Here is an 18731-nt window from a genome sequence, read left to right as displayed (position 1 = left end):
GAAACCAAATTATCTCGTCACACAGGGGTTTATTTTTAAATAACAGGTAAAGAGAAAGGTGGCAAGTGGATGGGGAAGTAGACAGAAGAAACAATCTTCTATCAGGGGCTCAGGAAAATTCAGGACTCAGACAGATGGAAGGACACTGTAGTATATGAATGGATTTCGGGGACTCAGAACACCCCAAATTTAGCCCTGCCTCCTTAATTAGTCAAAGAGATGCTTCTTCCTAGTTTTGGGGCTCTGCTCCACCCCACATAGGACACTGCAGAAAGGCAGTGTTTGAGGGTGACTGCTTATGCTCAGTACCTCTCCCTTTTTCAGTGGTGCTCACTCTGAAGCAGGACATTGAAAGACTCGGGGTGTGAGGGCTGGTGTTGGTTTACTTGGGCAGCTGGAACAAAGTACTGCAAACTGAATGACTTAAAACAACAGAAATTTGGGGAGGGGGTCGGTAGAAGTGCAAGAAGGTACGCGGGGATAAATGGTAACAGAACAAATACAATAAAAAGTAATTGAGAAAAACAGACAGCATGCCAGATTTCGTTACAGTTTTCTGGCCACTGGTGCACTACTGCACAAGTATAATCAAACTTCTCAGCTTCAAGTTATATTGAGGTTAATCAATAAGAGTATTAGGCATGAAAATGATAACTAATAATGGCTTATTGTTGGATCAGCATTTCATGTAGAGCATTTTAGACTTATTTCAGAATAGCTGCATAAAAAGCAACTGAATGTTCATGTTGGCATATATTTATTTCATTTTACTATCATTTTAGCAAACCTTTTTTCTCTGCTCTTAAACTCCTGTAAGTACTTTTACATAATAAAACATTTGAACAGTGATGAAAAAGAAAAGTACTATTTAAAATAAAAATAAATATGTTGAATGATTTCCATAAACATAATAGATTATTGAAGCACTATGAGAAAACTGAAAAAATACAAATAATAATTTCATCTCACAAGTATCTTATAGTACATTCGTAGAAATCGCTGTATTATAACTCCTTTCATTTACCTAATATTTATTGAATAGTTATTATTGTGAGGTGCTACAGAGATGAACAAGATGAATCAAGACATAGTTTCTGCCCTCCAGGTTACTGTCTCAAAGAAATAAGATACAGATACCCAAATCAAAGGGAAAAACTGATATATTACTTTAGAATGTTTAGGATTTGGACTGATGTCTTTGAGCTGAAAGGATAGGTTTTTAAGAATCTTTTGTAGGGTGACTGTTTCATTCAGTAGCACAGGCTGGTGAAGGCAAGCCTGGGAGAGGAAATGGATGGAAGAAGAATGGCATTGGGAAGATGAGGGCTGGTTAGACTATGCAGCACTGATGCAGTACCTCCTATGTGAATGCCCAGACTTGGGTCCCTTTAACCAGTTACCAACAAAATAATGAGAAAGATGCCCTGACTGGTGTAGCTCAGTGGATTGAGCACAGGCCTGCGAACCACACAATCATGGTTCGATTCCCAGTCAGGGCACATGCCTGGGTTGCAGGCCAGTTTCTAGCAGGGGACTCATGAGAGGCTACCATACATTGATATTTCACTCCTTCTCTCCTTCCCTTCCCCTCTAAAGTTAAATAAATAAAAAATCTTAAAAAAAAAGAGAAAGATAATGCTAAAGCACAGATTTTATTTTTCTCCTGGGTAAAATCCTTCTTGTTTTTCATTCCATTTTAGATCATCTCCATTCTCTTTAACATGGTGAAAAGGATCAACACATTTTCCAGCCTTTTAGCCCCTAATTCTCTCCTCTTTTCCACGATTTTGAGCAAGTTCTTTGCACTGCCTTAGAAAGTCTTTCTTCCTTATGACTGAGTAGAAAAAAAAGAAGGAGCTCCTACCCTTTGCAAGAGCATGGATGGAACTGGAGAGCATAATGCTCTCCATGATCCTGGAGGGCATTATGCTAAGGGAAATAAGCTAGGCAGAAAGAGAAAATACCATATGATCTCACCTTTAAGTGGAACCTAATCAATAAAACAAACAAGCAAGCAAAATATAACCAGAGACATTGAAATTAGGAACTATCTGACAGTAACCAGGGAGGAAGTGGGAGGGGATAATGGGGGGAAGAGAATGAAGGTATTTCGGGAACAACTACAAAGGATACATGGACAAAATCAAGGTGGGGGGGTGGAAGCAGGGGAGGCAGATGGGGATGGCTTGGGTGATGGGAGAGTGGTGAGGGGTAAATACAGACAACTGTACTTGAACAACAATAAAATATTTTTTTTTAAAACCCACAAAAAGTCTTTCTTCCTCTTCGCTTGAAGGACTCTTACTCTTCAGGTCACCCTTTAGAAAGCAACTTTCTCCAGGAAACATTCTGTTTGATCCAAAGATTAGGTTAAGAGCTCCGCCTGTGATCTCCTAGGCCCCTCCCACTGTGAACTTTTAGTTTAATCAACAGTTTACTTATCCATTTGCTACATCAGACCAAACACTCCATAAAGGCAGAAAATCTATCATTTTCATGTTTGAAGTCTAGTATAGGAGTGGATATAAAACAAACATTGAAAAAATATGCTTACTGATAAACAAATAAATGAGATAAATAAAAGAATAAATAAAGAAATAATGGCCTTCTCCCTGGCCAGCTTGTATCACATTTTTCATATGTATTGCTGTTTATAGTCTAAATATTCATTGAGTTTAATTATGCAAGAAATATAAGCTTTTTATATCCAAGCCAACAAAATTTATGTTCTGGATTGCAGGTCAAGGAAGGGCTAGAAATTTTTTTGTCCAAAATATACTTCATATATCACCTGTGCCAGAATTAAAGGGATAGTTACTTAAAATAAAAATTTCTGGTCCATCTTAAACTCCTGAATCAGAATATAAAGAGTTTCTGGTGACAACACAATTGAGAAGTGAAAAAGGAGATTTGGTATGGAGACACTAATAAAAAAAAGAGTTGGAGCTGTAGAAGAATGTCAGTTATTTATTGAAAAAAAAACACCACAAAACAAAATAGTAGGTATATAGCCATACCCTATTTTTGTAAAGTATAGGACAACTTTTTACATATGTGTATGTATACATATACATGTATATGTGCATACTTACATATGTAGACATTTGATACTTGCCTGAGCACAAAGATAAATGTGACAGAATAAACATAAAAATATTAATATTGAGCATTTTAGAAAAGTAAAAGTGTGAATTACTGACTTTTTATAGACTATTGTATTGTCCATTATTACTATAAATATGGAGTATTATTATTTTTAATATTGAAAAAACTATTTAGATGTGTTATTTAATTTTTAAATGCAACCTTTCACCCTTTAATTTTTGGTATATCCCTAAAAGTAGAGTCATTAGATTTTTTAAAATGCAGTATCTGAGAGATACTTATATTAATTTAACTGGGTGTTTTATTTATTTTTTTATTTCTTAAATCTGTCAACCCTATCCTAATAGCTAATCTCATTACGTGGGATCCATGCAATTTATGCTTCTTCCACACACCTCTATTCGAAGGAAGGAGGTCCCAGGTGGCAGATTCTCTTCAACGACGACAGTATACGTTGAATTGGTGAACACAGGACTGTTATCATCAATGTCCAAAACTCTGATGGCCAGGGTCAGCGTTGAATGACGAGGGTGTACCGCTCCATCAGTTGCCACAACAACGAGTTCATAGTAGTCCCTGACTTCCCTGTTAAGCTTCACTGTTGTGTAAATACTCCCATTGGATGTGATTCGAAAAAGATTATTAAAGTTGCCCAAACTGTAGTACACTTGGCCATTTATTCCAGCATCAGGGTCAGTTGCCTAAATGAAATTAAAAACAAAGAAATTCACATAGTACATTTTATTAAGTCTTTTTCACATTTCATTTTGTTATGTTTCCCTTCTGAAAGAGAATATTTAATGAATCATGGTTTGTTTCTAACTGAATACTCTTTTTCTCTAGGGGGAATATTAAAAAGATAATGATGATATAATGCAAAAGCCTAGAACATGAAAAGAAATATAGCATAGTTTAATTAATATTCTTCATTGAAAATGAGCATAAAATATATTGATAATATCATTAGCAACAACAATATTGTTACAGAAAACTCTCATTACAAAGTACTGAATTTTTTTATATTATAATTTCTTTAATAGATTTCAAATTCTAAAATAACCTACTGACAATTTAAGGTTCTATAGATTTGTTTAAATTCAAGTATTTTTTATATTAATTTTCATATGTATGCTTAGGAATTATATGTATGTGTGTGTGTATGTGTATATATATTGCAGGTCAAGGAAGGACTAGAAAAATTTTTTTCCAAAATATACATCATATATCACCTGTGCCAGAATATATATATATATATATAATCATTTAATCCTCACAATGTTCTTATGAATAAAAATTGGTTCTATTTTACCAACGAGAAAATTGGGACTTAAGGAATTTAATTATCGTCTTAGTATCACACAAGAAATGAATATCTCAGTGATCTATTTTTTAGTACAATGCTTCTTATGTTAAATCACTTAATAAATATTTGTGAAATTAATGAAAGTGAAATTTAAAACTAAATCTGCTCCAAAACTCAAGTCACAGTAAAAGTATGGTAATGATGAAGCACATACAATAGGCTCTTCTTTAATATCACAGTAAAATCTCCAAATGATAATTGAGAATTGTGGATGTAATAATAATAATATAGTAACTGAAAATTTTAAGATATATAAATCACTTCACATCAAATGAAATGTGGAAAATTGTAGGAGACCGTTCTGCATGGCATGGGCCCAGCTCACAGATAGGTTCTCCTGTGGGGGATCAGGCCTGCTATGTACCTAGGTCTGCTTTGAGTCTTGCTTTTTGCTAAAAACTCCCTCACTCAGATTTGTGGCAAACATTTACTGCAAAGTAACTTCCTAAAAACCCTTCTAAACCTTCCGTGGACCAGTGTAACTGGTTCAGCCACTCCCGCCTTTTCATTTGCAAATATCCCTCCTCTGTGAAGTGACTACCAGCATCCTCTCCTTTGTTTTCTGTAAAAGGTAACCACCTAAAGCAAACTTGTGCATAGAAAATGAGGACCATCATGTAATGTGCTGAGAAACCCAATAAAGGCTGGTCCTGCAAGGGTGGTGGCTTTTGCTCCCCTTGGGAGAAAAGCCATGCCGTCTCTTTTCCTCCACCGGACTCGGTAGTCCCCGTGAATATCTCATTTCATCCACAATGACGTGGACACCGCAGGCTGCTGTCCGCATCCAAAAATTTGAGTGAATAGCCTTCTTATAGAGTGTTATGAGATCTTACTAAACCTTAATCATGAAATAAATTTTGACCTCTATACAATACTGTGTCTTTTGTGTCAAATAGTTCTATATTATTTTTCTTCAGAGAAACTGAAGGAAATTTAAGCAGCCATAAAAGGTTATATAGTTAGGCCTCAAAATGTTGCTAAGGAAGATAAGGTATTTGGCCGAATTATGAGCCAAGGACAATAATCACTTAATATCCACAATACTCTTCCCCTCAACACACACACACACAGAATGTTATCTTTTTGTCTAAAATCACAGCTTAAGTAACTAGAAATATATATATATATATATAATCCAGTAATATAAATAGGTCTTATTTCATCATATCATCACTCTTGAAAATTCCAGTAACTTTTTTTGCCTATGGAAATTCTTAAGGTCACAAAAATCAATCACTTATGTAATCAGTAATTTAAATGGTAGTGTACATGGAAGACCCTATAGACTCCACAAATAAAACTACTAGACCTAATAAATGAATTTGGGAAAACAGCAGGATACAAAGTCCACATTCAAAAATCAAAGGCGTTTTTGTACATCAACACTGAAATATCATAAAAAGAAATTAGAAAAAAAATTCCATTTACTATAGTAACAAGAAAAATGAAAACTTAGGAATAAACTTAACCAAGGAAGTAAAACACCTGTACTCAGAAAACTACAGAATATTAAAGAAATAAATTAAGGAAGGCACAAATAAGTGTAAGTGTATACCATGTTCATGGATTGGAAGAATTCATCATTAAAATGTTCATGCTACCCAAAGCAATCTACAGATTCAACACAATCCCTATCTAAATATCAATGACATTTTTCACAGATATAGAACAAACATTTCAAAAATCTATATGGAATTATTAACTACCCCAAAGAGCCTCAGCAATTTTGAGACAGAAGAACAAAGTAGGAGAGATCACAATACCTGATATCAATGCATATTAATAGGCCACTGTAATCAAAACAGTCTGGTCCAGGCATAAGAACAAACATATAGACTGATGGAACAGATTAATGAGCCCAGAAATAAAACCATGTCAATATGGTCAATTAATATTTGACAAAAGTGGCAGGAGCATAACATGGAGTAAAAATAGCCTCTTCAGTGAATGGTGTTGGGAGATCTGGACAAGTACATGCGAAAAAATGAAACTAGACTGATACAGGGTGCAGCGAAGGGGGGGGTGCCCAAAAAAGATTTGGAATGGTGTACAGAGTTCAAAGTGTATAGGAATACTGGGGAGACATAAAAGATGTCCTCACCCCTTTCCCCCTCACTGGTATGAGTTGGGGGAAGGGACACATGGAGCAGGAACATGTAGGGCTATTTTGTACAGCCATAGCCTTGTAGCTAATCCATGGCATGGTCATTTAACATATCTATAGCCTTTGGTGGGTCACTTGGATGTGTTAAATGGCTGTGGCCAGGCTTGGAGCTAGGGGAATGAAGTCACTTCCCCCCCAAGATGTAACTGGGGGCAGGTCCCCTGAGTTACAGTGCCTGAGTGGGAGCTTGGAGAAGATTGGCTCTAGGACTAGGGGTCATACCTGCCCAGGCTAACAATGGCAGCCCAGTAAACTTGTAATAATACAAAAATACTGGCAGGTGTAACTGAGCATGGGAGGAGTCGGAAATAGGGGTACAGAGGAAGATGGGCACGGGGGATTTAAACCCAGACACGGCAGCCATTAGAGGGAGAGCCATGTGGCTTCAGCAGAGTAAGGGTCCCCTCTTGTCCACGTGAAAAGGGAAAACCACGCAGCTTTGCCAGAATGGAGATCCCTGCAGCTGGGTGAAGAAGAAAGACACGTGCTTTTGGTGGAGTGTGGACCCCTGCAGCTTCCATAGAAGAGGCCCATGCGGCTTTGGGGAGCTCCCTTTGGCCGAGTGGCCTGGAAAGCAGAAGAGACTTTGACTGGAACTTGGTACAATGAACCTTTGCCAGTGGACCCTGAGAAGGTACTGCATGACTTTGGATTAACTAGAGATCCTGCCTTAGACAGTCAACACAGCTGATGATACCAGCGACCTGAAAAACGGACATGTGCTCTTTTCCTGATTTACAGTACCCAGAGTTGAGAAGGGAGTGCTCTGTGTGTGTGTGTGTGTGTGTGTGTGTGTGTGTGTGTGTGTAGGTGTATACCCTTAAAGATTTTGATATTTTAATGAAGACATTAGGCCTGAATAGCATTAAGTAAACATTTTGTTTCCTTTTCACAAATCTTTGGCACTGAGAGATGTCTTTCCAATTGGCAGCAGACAGAAGAACCCAGTAGATATTAGTATACCATCCTTGGGAGGGGCCCCTGTTTTCTGTAGCAGTTTTTGGCATCCCTCGGTGGCCTAAATATTGCCCTCCCCCCTTGGACTTCTGTTTGGTAACAAGACCATCAACTTAACACCGCCAACCAAAATAAACTCAAGATGGATAAAATACTTAAATATAAGTCATGACACCATAAAGGAAAACATAGGCAGGAAAATTTCAGGTAATTCCCACGGAAAAGGATATAAACGAAAGAATAAACAAATGGTGCTACACCAAGTTCAAACGCTTCTGCACTGCTAAAGAAAACATCAACAAAATGAAAAGAGAACCAGCCATATGGGAAAATATATTTGACAATTATACCTCAGACAAGGGTTTAATCTCTAAAATATATAAAAAACTCACATGACTACATATGAGGAAGCCAAACAATCCAATTAAAAAAACAGGGCAAAGGACCTAAACAGACACTTCTCCAAAAAGGACATACAGAAGAAGCACATGAAAAAATGCTCAACATCACTAGTCATTAGGGAGTTGCAAATTAAAACCACAATGCGATACCACTTCACATTGGTCAGAATGGCCATCTTTAATAAATCAACAAATGACAAGTGTTGGCAAGGTTGTAGAGAGAAGGGAACCCTAGTGCACTGTTGGTGGGAATACAGACTAGTGCAGCTACTGTGGAAAACAGTATGGAATTTCCTCAAAACACCAAAGATAGAACTGCATTTTAATCTAGTGATCCCACGGTTGGGATTATACTCTAAGAATTCTGAATCACCAGTTCAAAACAACCTATGCAAGCCAATGTTCATAGGAGCATTATTTACAATAGCCTAGTGCTTGAAATAGCCAAAGCACTCATCAGTAAATGACTGGATCAAAAAACCTTGCTGCATTTACACAGTGGATTCCTATGCAGCAGAAAGAAGGAGCTCCTACCTTTTGAACAGCATGGATGGATCTGAAGAGCATTATGCTAAGTGAAATAAGCCAAATGTTGAAAGACAAATACCATTGGATCTCACCTGTAAGTGAAACCTAATCAACAAAACAAACAAGCTAGCAAAATAGAACCAGAGACGTGAAAATAAAGAACAAACTGACGGTGACTAGAAGGGTGATGGAGGGGGAGGATAACAAGAAAGCAGGGGAAGGGGCAAGTCAAGGAACATGAATAGAGGGTGTGTCCAGAGTGTGGACAATGGGGCGGGGTTTGACTGTGGGAGCTGGGGGGAGCAGTGCAGGATTGGGTAGGGGAGAGCAAGAGGGAAAAAGGTGGGACAACTGTAACGGAACAACAATAAAAATTATTATTGCTCAAGTTATGTTTATTATATTTTATTTACTTTTTTTATAGAGAGGGGAAGTGAGGGAGAAAGAGAGGAAGAGAAACATCTATTGGTTGCCTCAATGGGCACCAAGCCTGCAACCCAGGCAAGTTCCTTGACCAGGAATCAAACTGGTAACCTTTCACTGTGCAGGACGACACCCAACCAACTGAGCCACATTGGTCAGGGCTCAAGTTACATTTTTATTCAGGCATGTATTGGAAGCTTTATTATGATAGAACACTTTAATTTGATGTGTGTGTGTGTCTTAGGGCTGTTGTATATATGGTCGTATATATGTGCAGCTACTTAACATGACTCCAAGAAGATACTTCAAATATATCTGTGTTAGTTTTCTATCATAGCCCTAACAAATTGCCACAAATTTATCAGCTTACACAACACCAGTTTATTATTTTTTAGTTCTGTACAACAGAAGTTCAACATAGGTCTCACCAGGCTAAAGTCCAGTTATAGGCAGGGCCTTGTTTCTTTCTGGAGGCTATAGAGAATCATCACTTTCCTTTTACTCATTCAGTTTGTTGACCTAATACAGTTCCTCCAGGTTGTCTGATGGATATTCCCATCTCTCTTCTGGTTGTCACGTGAGGACCATTCCCAGCTTCTAGAGGCCACTCACATTCCTGGGTTCATGGCACATTCCCTCCATTGCCAAAGCCAATAATGGTGGGTCAAGTCCCTCTCACACTTTTGAATCTCTCCTCTTTCATGAGATTCTCTCCTCTTTCATGGCATCTCATACTACGTATGAACCTCAGACACACGCTTTGAGATATATGGTGTAGCACATACATACGTCCGAGATACAGTGGCATTTGCAGAGAAATCCCCCTTTATGCATAATATGCTTCCACCTATGTAAAATGTCTCAAACCTAACCATACTGGTCCCAGACACCATCCACTCTGGATTAGATTGCTAAATTACTTCTTAATTATTTTCTTTCAGTTATTTCTCTTCAGAGAGATCTTTTATTAAGGAGAAAGTAATGATACGTGTCCTCTGCTTAACTTCTTTCAATGATTTCCACTTCCTTGGGCAGTATTCAAGGCTTTAACATAGTCAAGAGGTCCCACATTAAATATTGCCTTCACTGCATTCCAGAACATTGCAAACGCCTCCAACCTCCAAACTTCTCCAAATGCCTCTGCCTGTAGGGCTGTGCTATTATTTACCAGTCTAATACCCACTCATCTTTCAAGTGTCAATTTAACATCACTTTCTCAAAGCAGTTCTCTCTGACTCCTGAAGCGGAAATTACAACCTCCTCTTATGCAGGTCAGTAGTTCTGTATGCCTGCCATTTTTATTGCTTTTAATAATTTTCGTTATATATTACTATTTATCAGTGTGATTATTTGTTTAATATTGATCTCCTTTTTTACAATGTAAGCCTTAAATAGTATGGTCTGGGATTTATGGTTTTTTTTTCACTGATTGCTCACTGCCTACTATAGTGCATGGCACATAGTAGGCACATATTCAATACTTAAATGCATAAACATATAATATTAACATATAAATGAATATATTATTACTGCTATAGAATTCTTTATTTTTGAAAGGTTTTATTTATTTTTATACAGAAAAGGAGGGAAGGGGAAAGAGATGGAAACATTGATGTGTGAGAGAAATATTGATTAATTGCCCCTCACACGCACCCCAGTGGGACACAATCCACAACCCAGGCATGTGCCTGGACTGGGAATCGAACTGGCAATCTCTCACTTTGCAGGATAATGCTCAATCAACTGAGCCATGCCAGTCAGGGCTGCTATAGAATTCTTAAAATTATTTTATTCATTACATATCTATTGTTTGGTTTTATTTTGATTAATATTTCTTGATTTATCATTCTATGTAATTTTAATTTAAGAATCTCAAAGCAAATACTTTAGAATTATTCAAATTGGTTTTGGGACTCTGATTATTTTTGCATAACTACTGATTACTACTTTATGTTGAAAAATATCATTTTTAAAAATACATGGTGGTATTTTGTCATAACCAGAACAAGGATACGATAACAATAAATGTCTGTGTACTTTGAATATTTTGTGGGATGACAGACAAAATAAGACTGTGTAGGTTAAGATGAAGAATAACCATATTGTATAAAAAGAGATTGCTACATTATAGAAGTGCTGATTATTTTCAGTGTTTCTAGTGAACATATTTTAATGTAATTGGTGTGTCATTTGTTCTCTCTATGTCTCAGATATCTCAATTTAAAAAAATGAAGTAGAATTATAGTTTAGAATCCCTTTTCCTATTGTATACTTGTCAGAGATGAAACTTTCAAACACAACACAGATCATCAAGTATTGTATAATTCTCTATAATGTAGTTGCAATGCAATTTTTTAATTCCACAGCATAAGGTATTTAAAACATTGAATAGGCCTTATTACACAACGAATACTAGAGCAATACAATGTGGTAAATACATTTGTAAAAGATGAATTAGGAAAGACCTCACATTTGACTGCAACAATTCATGTTTGTAAATTGGTGTGCCGGAGGACCGTATTAAACATACTTTAATGAGACTCTGACACACTAAGCTGTAATTTTAGAATAAACCACCTATCATGTAGTGTTTGCATCAAATGGGTATTTCCCAAACTGCTGCATTAACCAGGTTTGCCCTTGGAAACTTCCCAGTGCACCTTATCTCAGAGAAGTGTTACATTTTAAAATCCTCTTTATTTATAATTATTGAATTAGAACTTCTTCCACCCTTCATCTTGCCAAGAGGAAGAACAGTTTAGCAAGAAAACTTCCCTCTCTATTCTGCCTCACTCACAGAAATGGTGGATTTGGTAGAAGGAATCGGGTAACACAAGGCCTCATTTAAGATTTGACTGTGTATAAGAATGTCATCACTTTGTGTTTGTTTAGCTATAAGTGCTCTTCCTCTACGGGCGAGATGAACAATTTCAGCCTCACCAATACGGGAAGAGCTGTGTGGGTGAATGAAATTGTGAGATGCAGCATTATCCAACCCATCTGGCTCTCATACTAAGCCTGTTAATACCACGGTTGCCCATCTGCCAGAATCCTGTATCTATCTCTGAATTGGTTTTGAACCTGAGTAATGTATAGAATACTAGTTATTACTGTCTTCAAATCCCAGCGTGTTTTCACCACAGTTTCCAAATGAATTTATTCAGAAACCCTTTCACTGTTGTTTGGCAGAAGGTACTAACACCTATGTTAGAACCCCTATGTATTAACATTTTAAGGGACATATTTGTTAAATACTGCTATAATTCAGTAAACAATGCTGGGATCATTTTCACACAATATTTCCACCTTGCACTTCTTGTTTTCCTTGACATAGCACTCTGAAACGACTGTCTTATGTTCACAGAACCAATGGTGTCTACTCTCAGCCATGTTGGGGTTCTTAAAAGGGTCATTAGTAAAGTAATAAATGGTTAAGAAATTATAATCAGAAAAGATATAGGTTTCCCACAGGACTACTAAAAGATGGTTCTTAAAAACAACTTAAAAGAAAAAGCAATAGAAAGAGAATTAAGTGTTTGGTTTTGCTCATGACTTTGATAAAGTAACTATAGGTGTGAGTTTTCCTCAAGCTACATTTTGAGGAATGTTAGTTAATGTTTTTTAAGAGGCAAAAAGTGAGGAGAGATGGAGAGAGAATGGGAGGTTATGTTCAGATAAAGTTTAAAAAGTAGGAATCTACTTTTTAAAATGTTTCATTACTTCAGAACTTCTCAAGTGCCATTAATATCTTAATGAATAAGGTGAAGTTCTCAAGACAATTTATGCACCAGATTTAGAAATGTTAAGTTTAGAAATATAGCCTCCGTTTAACACACCTGTTAACTTATAGAAAGAAGTTCAAGTCCAAACTCTTATGTATGATGTAATTCTACTGTACATATTCAGCGTTTCACTCTACTCACTCTCCTTTTCTATATTTCCCTAGGACTCAACACATACCTTTCGACATTTTTATCAGACCTCGCTGTGATGATCCCTTATTTATCTCGGAATTTCTAATCATTCATCCATTCTTCAAATTCTAGGCCAAATTTCACATCTTCTGCAAAATTTATAACATTTAGGGATTAATTAATGAATTGTATAATTGACAAATGTTTCCTCTGATTATTTTAGTTTACCGTAAGTCATTTCAGAATAAGAATATGTCCCATATCTCCTCATATATTATTTTTTTCAAGTGTACAACTGTCTCTAGTTTATAGTGGGGTGATTTGTTGAGAGAAACTATCCAAACAGATATTCAAAATGTGAACTGGTAATAAATGTTACATGGGGCACCTTCATCAATAGGGTTTCATAATTTTGTTTAAGTCAGCTGAAATGTAACAGCATGTTCAAAGTCGAGTGCACACAGACACACCTACAAACATACATTTTGATCTGATTTAGCACAACTAATTCACTGAATGTCTAGCTTCCATAAATAGAACTATATTTGATACTCATGGAATAAAAAAACTAATATTTTGAATATTTTGTTGGAAAATAAATATTTTAAGGTAACTCAGGAATGTATCTAACAGAGACAAATAAACCAGAATGTTTGTAAAATGCAGGGCTATTTCTTCCCTTTTCTATCTCTAAATTAAGGAGCATAAATAGGGTCAGGTAAGTTAAGTGACATGGGCTAGCTAAGCAAGCCAGTTTCATTTCTTCAGTATTATAGATGAGTATGTATATGTTAGACAAAACGGCCAAACATAAAATCCCGTATTATCAGCAGTACTGTCAGGAAATTTGCACTGAGCCAAGGAGCTCAGTGTGTGATGCTATAATGAAACCATTTATCTTCCTAGAAATCAATTAAAAGTTAATTAAGATTGTTAATAAGAAAAATCACACATCTCTTCTTCCCTTGTACTACATCAAAGCAATAAACAGTAATAGCTGCAACTTTATAATCATCTGTCCATAGTTAACACATTTTATAATATATCTTACTATGGGGCCTGATTTGCAGCTACTAATTTGCAAATGCATATTGCTGGGGAATTGGCTGATAGTCTGTGGTCAAGGAAAGACCTCACTGGACAAAACTGAATACTTGCTAAAAAAGACTTCTGGAAAACCTTAATCATTAAAGTCAAAGTTAAGAGTATATTAAAGAGAAATAAATAATTACTTAAGAAAGAAATCAAATCATGTGTAAGGGAATTTATTGAACAAGATTTTAAAAAAATATTTTATTTAAATTTTAGAGAAGGTGGGGAGGGAGAAAGAGGAGACAAACATCAATGTGTGGTTGCCTCTCACACACCTCCCCCTGGGGACCTGGCCCACAACCCAGACATGTGCCCTAACTGGGAATCGAACCAGTGACCCTTTGGTTTGCAGGTCAGCACTCAATACACTGAGCTACATCAGCCAGGGCTTACTGAACAAGATTTAATAAATATTTGTTGAGAATGATTTTTTTATTTTTCAGTTTTTTCTTTTTTCTTTTAATCAGTTTTAATTTATATAACTTATAGTGTACAATCAGAACACCATTTTATAGCATATCATCTTAAAAGGAAGCAAAGAGTTATATTTCTTATACATTATATTAATCATGTTTTCTTCTTTTCTTCCAAGGGGTCTATAGTACACACTTTCCCATCAATAACAGTGGAAGCCTATTACTGGGATGCCTACCCTGGTGGCTACAAATTTTATAGAGATCTAAAAGTTGCCTGAATGGTGGAATACATTCCACCATTCAGGAATGGTTTGAGGTGTTATTCGGGATAACACCTCAAATCTGCACCCCTTCCATAAGCCAGTCTCCGGGGAGATTACTCGTACATTTTTAATGATTAATTCCAATTTAAAGTACTTTACATTTATATTCCTTCAGATTAATTATGTAGATATAAAATCACCTCTGTTTATTCTTACAACAACCAGGCATATGCTAAGTATCTGAAAACAAGAAGAAATATATCTATTAATAAAGGCGTGAACTACTATGTGGCACCAGATCAGCCAGTAGGAAGCTGACTGAGAAGGAGACGCACTGCACTTCTTGCTTGCCTTTACAGCAATTTGAGAGGCTGTGTGCATTCTTTTCTCACCTTGAAATGGCAACCACAAAAGTTGTTGAGTAGAAAGGTCAGAAGGAGGAGTTGGGCAATGCATTGTTAAAGACATTACTAATAGAAATACTTTTCTATTTATCTAACACCCTTGTTTCTTTAAAGAAGCTGAACTATTTTCAGGGCTGTGATTATCAGTGTAAAAGAAGAAAAGCAATTTAGTGACTCAAGATTTGGGTAAATTTTTCCCCTCTCTCCACAAATGTTTCATATTCATTATTGAAGCAAGTAGATTCACAGGCTGGATGGTAACAGCTGCACTTGAGTTCAGATCACTAAAAACATAACTAGGCTAAATAGTCTTTTATTAAATATGGGAAATCTCAAATATTTAATCCTTAACAATCTAGAAAACCTATATATAAACTCTCTCCAGGTTAGAAGCATAGACATTTCCTTTACTAACTATTTGCTTTTGGTGAGTCCATCACTCTGAGCTTCCATCTTTCATCTGAAAAATGATAATAATGAATATTTATCTAGCTACCCCAATAAGGGAGGAACACATTTAGCAGCATGCTTGGCCATATTAAATAATCAATAAAATATATGTTTATTGTTAAGTTGATAAATACCTACTTAAACACTTTAAAAAGCTCTATTCTGTCCTAAAGTACTTTAAAAATATTTTTAGTAGAACAAATCATCCTATTTTTATTGGATGTATTTGTACATCTTATTTTCTGTATGATCATGTTTAATCGGGCATAGTGAATCTAATAGGTTCTACTAACTTTGTTGTTGTCAAGACTTTTTGAGAATTTTAGTTTCTGTATTTATTACAACCAATTCATTTGTGAAAGGTCATTAATTAAACCTATTCACACAGTGCTTTCAGTATAACAAATAAAGATATAAAAACAATTACATGACCAGAGGATAAATGAAAGAAAGGATAGATTGCTTTAGTTACTACAAGTAATAATGATGGAGACTTAATGCCACCAAAACATAAATTTAGATAGTATTAGATACGTGATAAAGAAATTTCTATGAAAAAGTGCATCTGATGATTTAATGGGTATTGCCATACTGAAAAATGATTACAATGTCTGGACTAAAAAATATCAGCATATTATTGGAAAATAAAAAAAATGTATTGCATTTGAAAATAGAAGAAAAGAGCTGATAAATTCTAGTTGCGTTTAAAGAAATTTCACCAGGAAACATGCCCTGCCTGCTGTAGCTCAGTGGATTGAGCATGGAGCTGTGAACCAAAAGGTCCCCTAATCAATTCCGTCTGGGCACAAGCTTGGGTTGCTAGCCAGGTCCCCAGTAGAGGGTGCCTGAGAGACAACCACACATTGATGTTTCTCTCCCTCTCTTTCTTCTTTCCCTCTCTCTAAAAATAAATATATAGCCCTGGCTGGTGTGTCTCAGTGGATTGAGCACAGGGCTGAGAACCAAAGGGTCACCCGTTAAATTCCCTGTCAAGGCACAGGCCTGGATTGCTGGCTGGGTACCTAATCTGCATCCCTGGTGGTGTGGGAGAGGCAACCACACATTAATGTTTCTCTTCCTCTCTTTCTCCCTCCCTTCCCCTCTCTAAAAACAAACAAACAAACAAACAAACAAATAAATAAAATATTTTTAAAAAGAAAAATAAATAAATACAATCTGAAAAAATGAAATAATTTCACCAGGAAAAAATGTGAGTGATCTTGACCTAGTTACAGATTGGGAGGCTCTTAAAATCATTATAGTGAGAGACGAATAAGAGGTATTTCACACTAAACATTTCCTTACTTGTCATAACTACAGCAAGCCATTCTTCTAAATAAGAAAAGGATAAATTCTACTAATCCATGAAATCAGTAAATAGTTTCTTCCCACAAAAAATGTTTGACAGCTGCCCATATTTTCTCCAAAGCTGTGTGTGGTTTTTTTTTTTTAGTGTTTTAAAATTCTTTCCATTATAGGGTAGAACGAACCTCAAGTAAACTGTATTTAAGGGCTTAGGTATTTCTGTGGGATGCCTTTTCTGACTCCCCCAAGTCAAGACAGCTGTCCATCCACTGAGACTACTTCATTCTCTTGTTTACTTAGATCTATAACATGATGCAATTACCTGCTTACCTTTATGTCTCCTACACTATACTTCCAAGATTTGAGGACAAGAATCATGTACTACTTGTAGCTGACTTCGATGCCTATTCTTCAAAAGTATACGATGAATATTTAGTAAATAAATGTTCAATTAAAGACTTACTTTTATTAAGTAGTAGGTGCCTTAATGAATGTTTTTTGAACCTACCAATAGCCAAAGCAATTATTCCTAGTTACACAATAAATCACATTTTATCCTAACATTCAAGACTCCATGTGACCTTGCTCTAACCTATTTTTATGCACTAATTTGCCACAACAAACTCTCTGACACAAAGTCTGTGTTTTAGTTGAAATAGTTTATTTATTGTATCAGTCAGCTTTCAGACAACTCCAAAATCTCAGTGGTTCATCATCACTGATGTTTACTTCTTGCCCACACAGCATCCGTTGTGAATTCCACGAAGCTCTACTTTTCATCAGCTTTACTCCAGGGTGGAGGCTGAAGAAGCAGCATCTATAGAAAGAGGCTGTTCATGTGAGTCATAGCTCTTAATGCTTCTGCTTGGCAGTGGAACATATCACCTACACACCTACTTCATTGGTCAAGACAAATCTTATATGATCAAGGCTGATATCTTTAAGTGGTAGGTAGCAGCTTCTCACAGTGTGGGACAGCCAAAAATTGGAAACAATAGATAGTCTACCACCCCCACTGTCCTTGAAATGCACCATGTTTGCTTCCCTCCTCATAGTCTTTGGTTTCTAATTCCTTCAAAACTTACTTGTCTCATCTTCTTTCTGGGAAGTATCTTCTTTCCATCTAGCTTCTGACTCCTCTTGCACTAGGCACAAGCCACTTTCTTTAATTATATATGTGTGTTGTGCAATTAAATATTAGGCCTAAAAGTTACAGTTCATCCACTTATTATATAATGGGAAGCACTGATAAGAAAATGTACAATGTATGAGAAGTGGGATGTTCAGACAGGGATGAAAATAAAGAGAATCCATAAAAAACAGATGGTAAGAAAACTGAAATAAAGTATCTTCCTAGAGTTGAGTGATATTTAATTCAAAGTGAACTGAGACTATCAAATTAAGCAAGCCAGTTTAAGTGGTTACAACATAGCCTAGAGTTCTCTTAATAATAGGGTATAAATTAACTCCAAGTAATTAAATAGCCTGAGGAAGAAGCCATGTAGCCCTGTACTAAATTTTGTACATACACAAGCACACCATAATGGACAATAATCAGAGCATAGGACTTTGATATTTTAGGAAAAGAGTTGTTAGTTTCATATTGACACAACAAATGAAAAATGTTTTATGATCACTATTGTTTTCACATAGTGAGGTTGACTTTTTTCTTTCTCAAATATTCCCTATTCTATATTGAAAGAGGAGAGAGAAATCTGGGAGGACTCATTTCATGATTGTCATATTTTTTCCAGTATTGCTTTGGATTTAAGAATTCTGTACTGTGGGTGTAGTGTGTATCAAACCATTTTGTGTGATGGTGTAAGGTCATTTACTAGAACTATAATCCATTCTCTCACTTACTTTTACTTCTCAAACATCTTTAGCCTCATCTTTTTTCTATAGACAAACATGCACTGGATCCAAATTCAAGTGTATTTTGTGAA

At 36.1% G+C, this 18731-nt stretch overlaps 1 protein-coding gene across 2 annotated transcripts in view; it reads right to left on the bottom strand.

Annotated features, from left to right (window-relative positions):
- Nucleotides 1-18731, bottom strand: part of PCDH15 (protocadherin related 15) — a 791076-nt gene that overhangs the window by 181314 nt on the left and 591031 nt on the right. For both annotated transcript variants that reach the window (XM_037066919.1, XM_037066920.1), the window contains exon 19: nt 3501-3806. In XM_037066919.1, coding sequence (XP_036922814.1) covers nt 3501-3806 — 306 coding nt within the window. The remainder of the gene's footprint in view (nt 1-3500; nt 3807-18731) is intronic.

The sequence above is a fragment of the Sturnira hondurensis genome, unplaced genomic scaffold (assembly GCF_014824575.4).
Source record: "Sturnira hondurensis isolate 20B ecotype Veracruz unplaced genomic scaffold, ASM1482457v3 Scaffold0016684, whole genome shotgun sequence".
NCBI classification, from domain to species: Eukaryota; Metazoa; Chordata; class Mammalia; order Chiroptera; family Phyllostomidae; genus Sturnira; species Sturnira hondurensis.
This window is presented reverse-complemented; position numbering and strand designations above follow the sequence as displayed.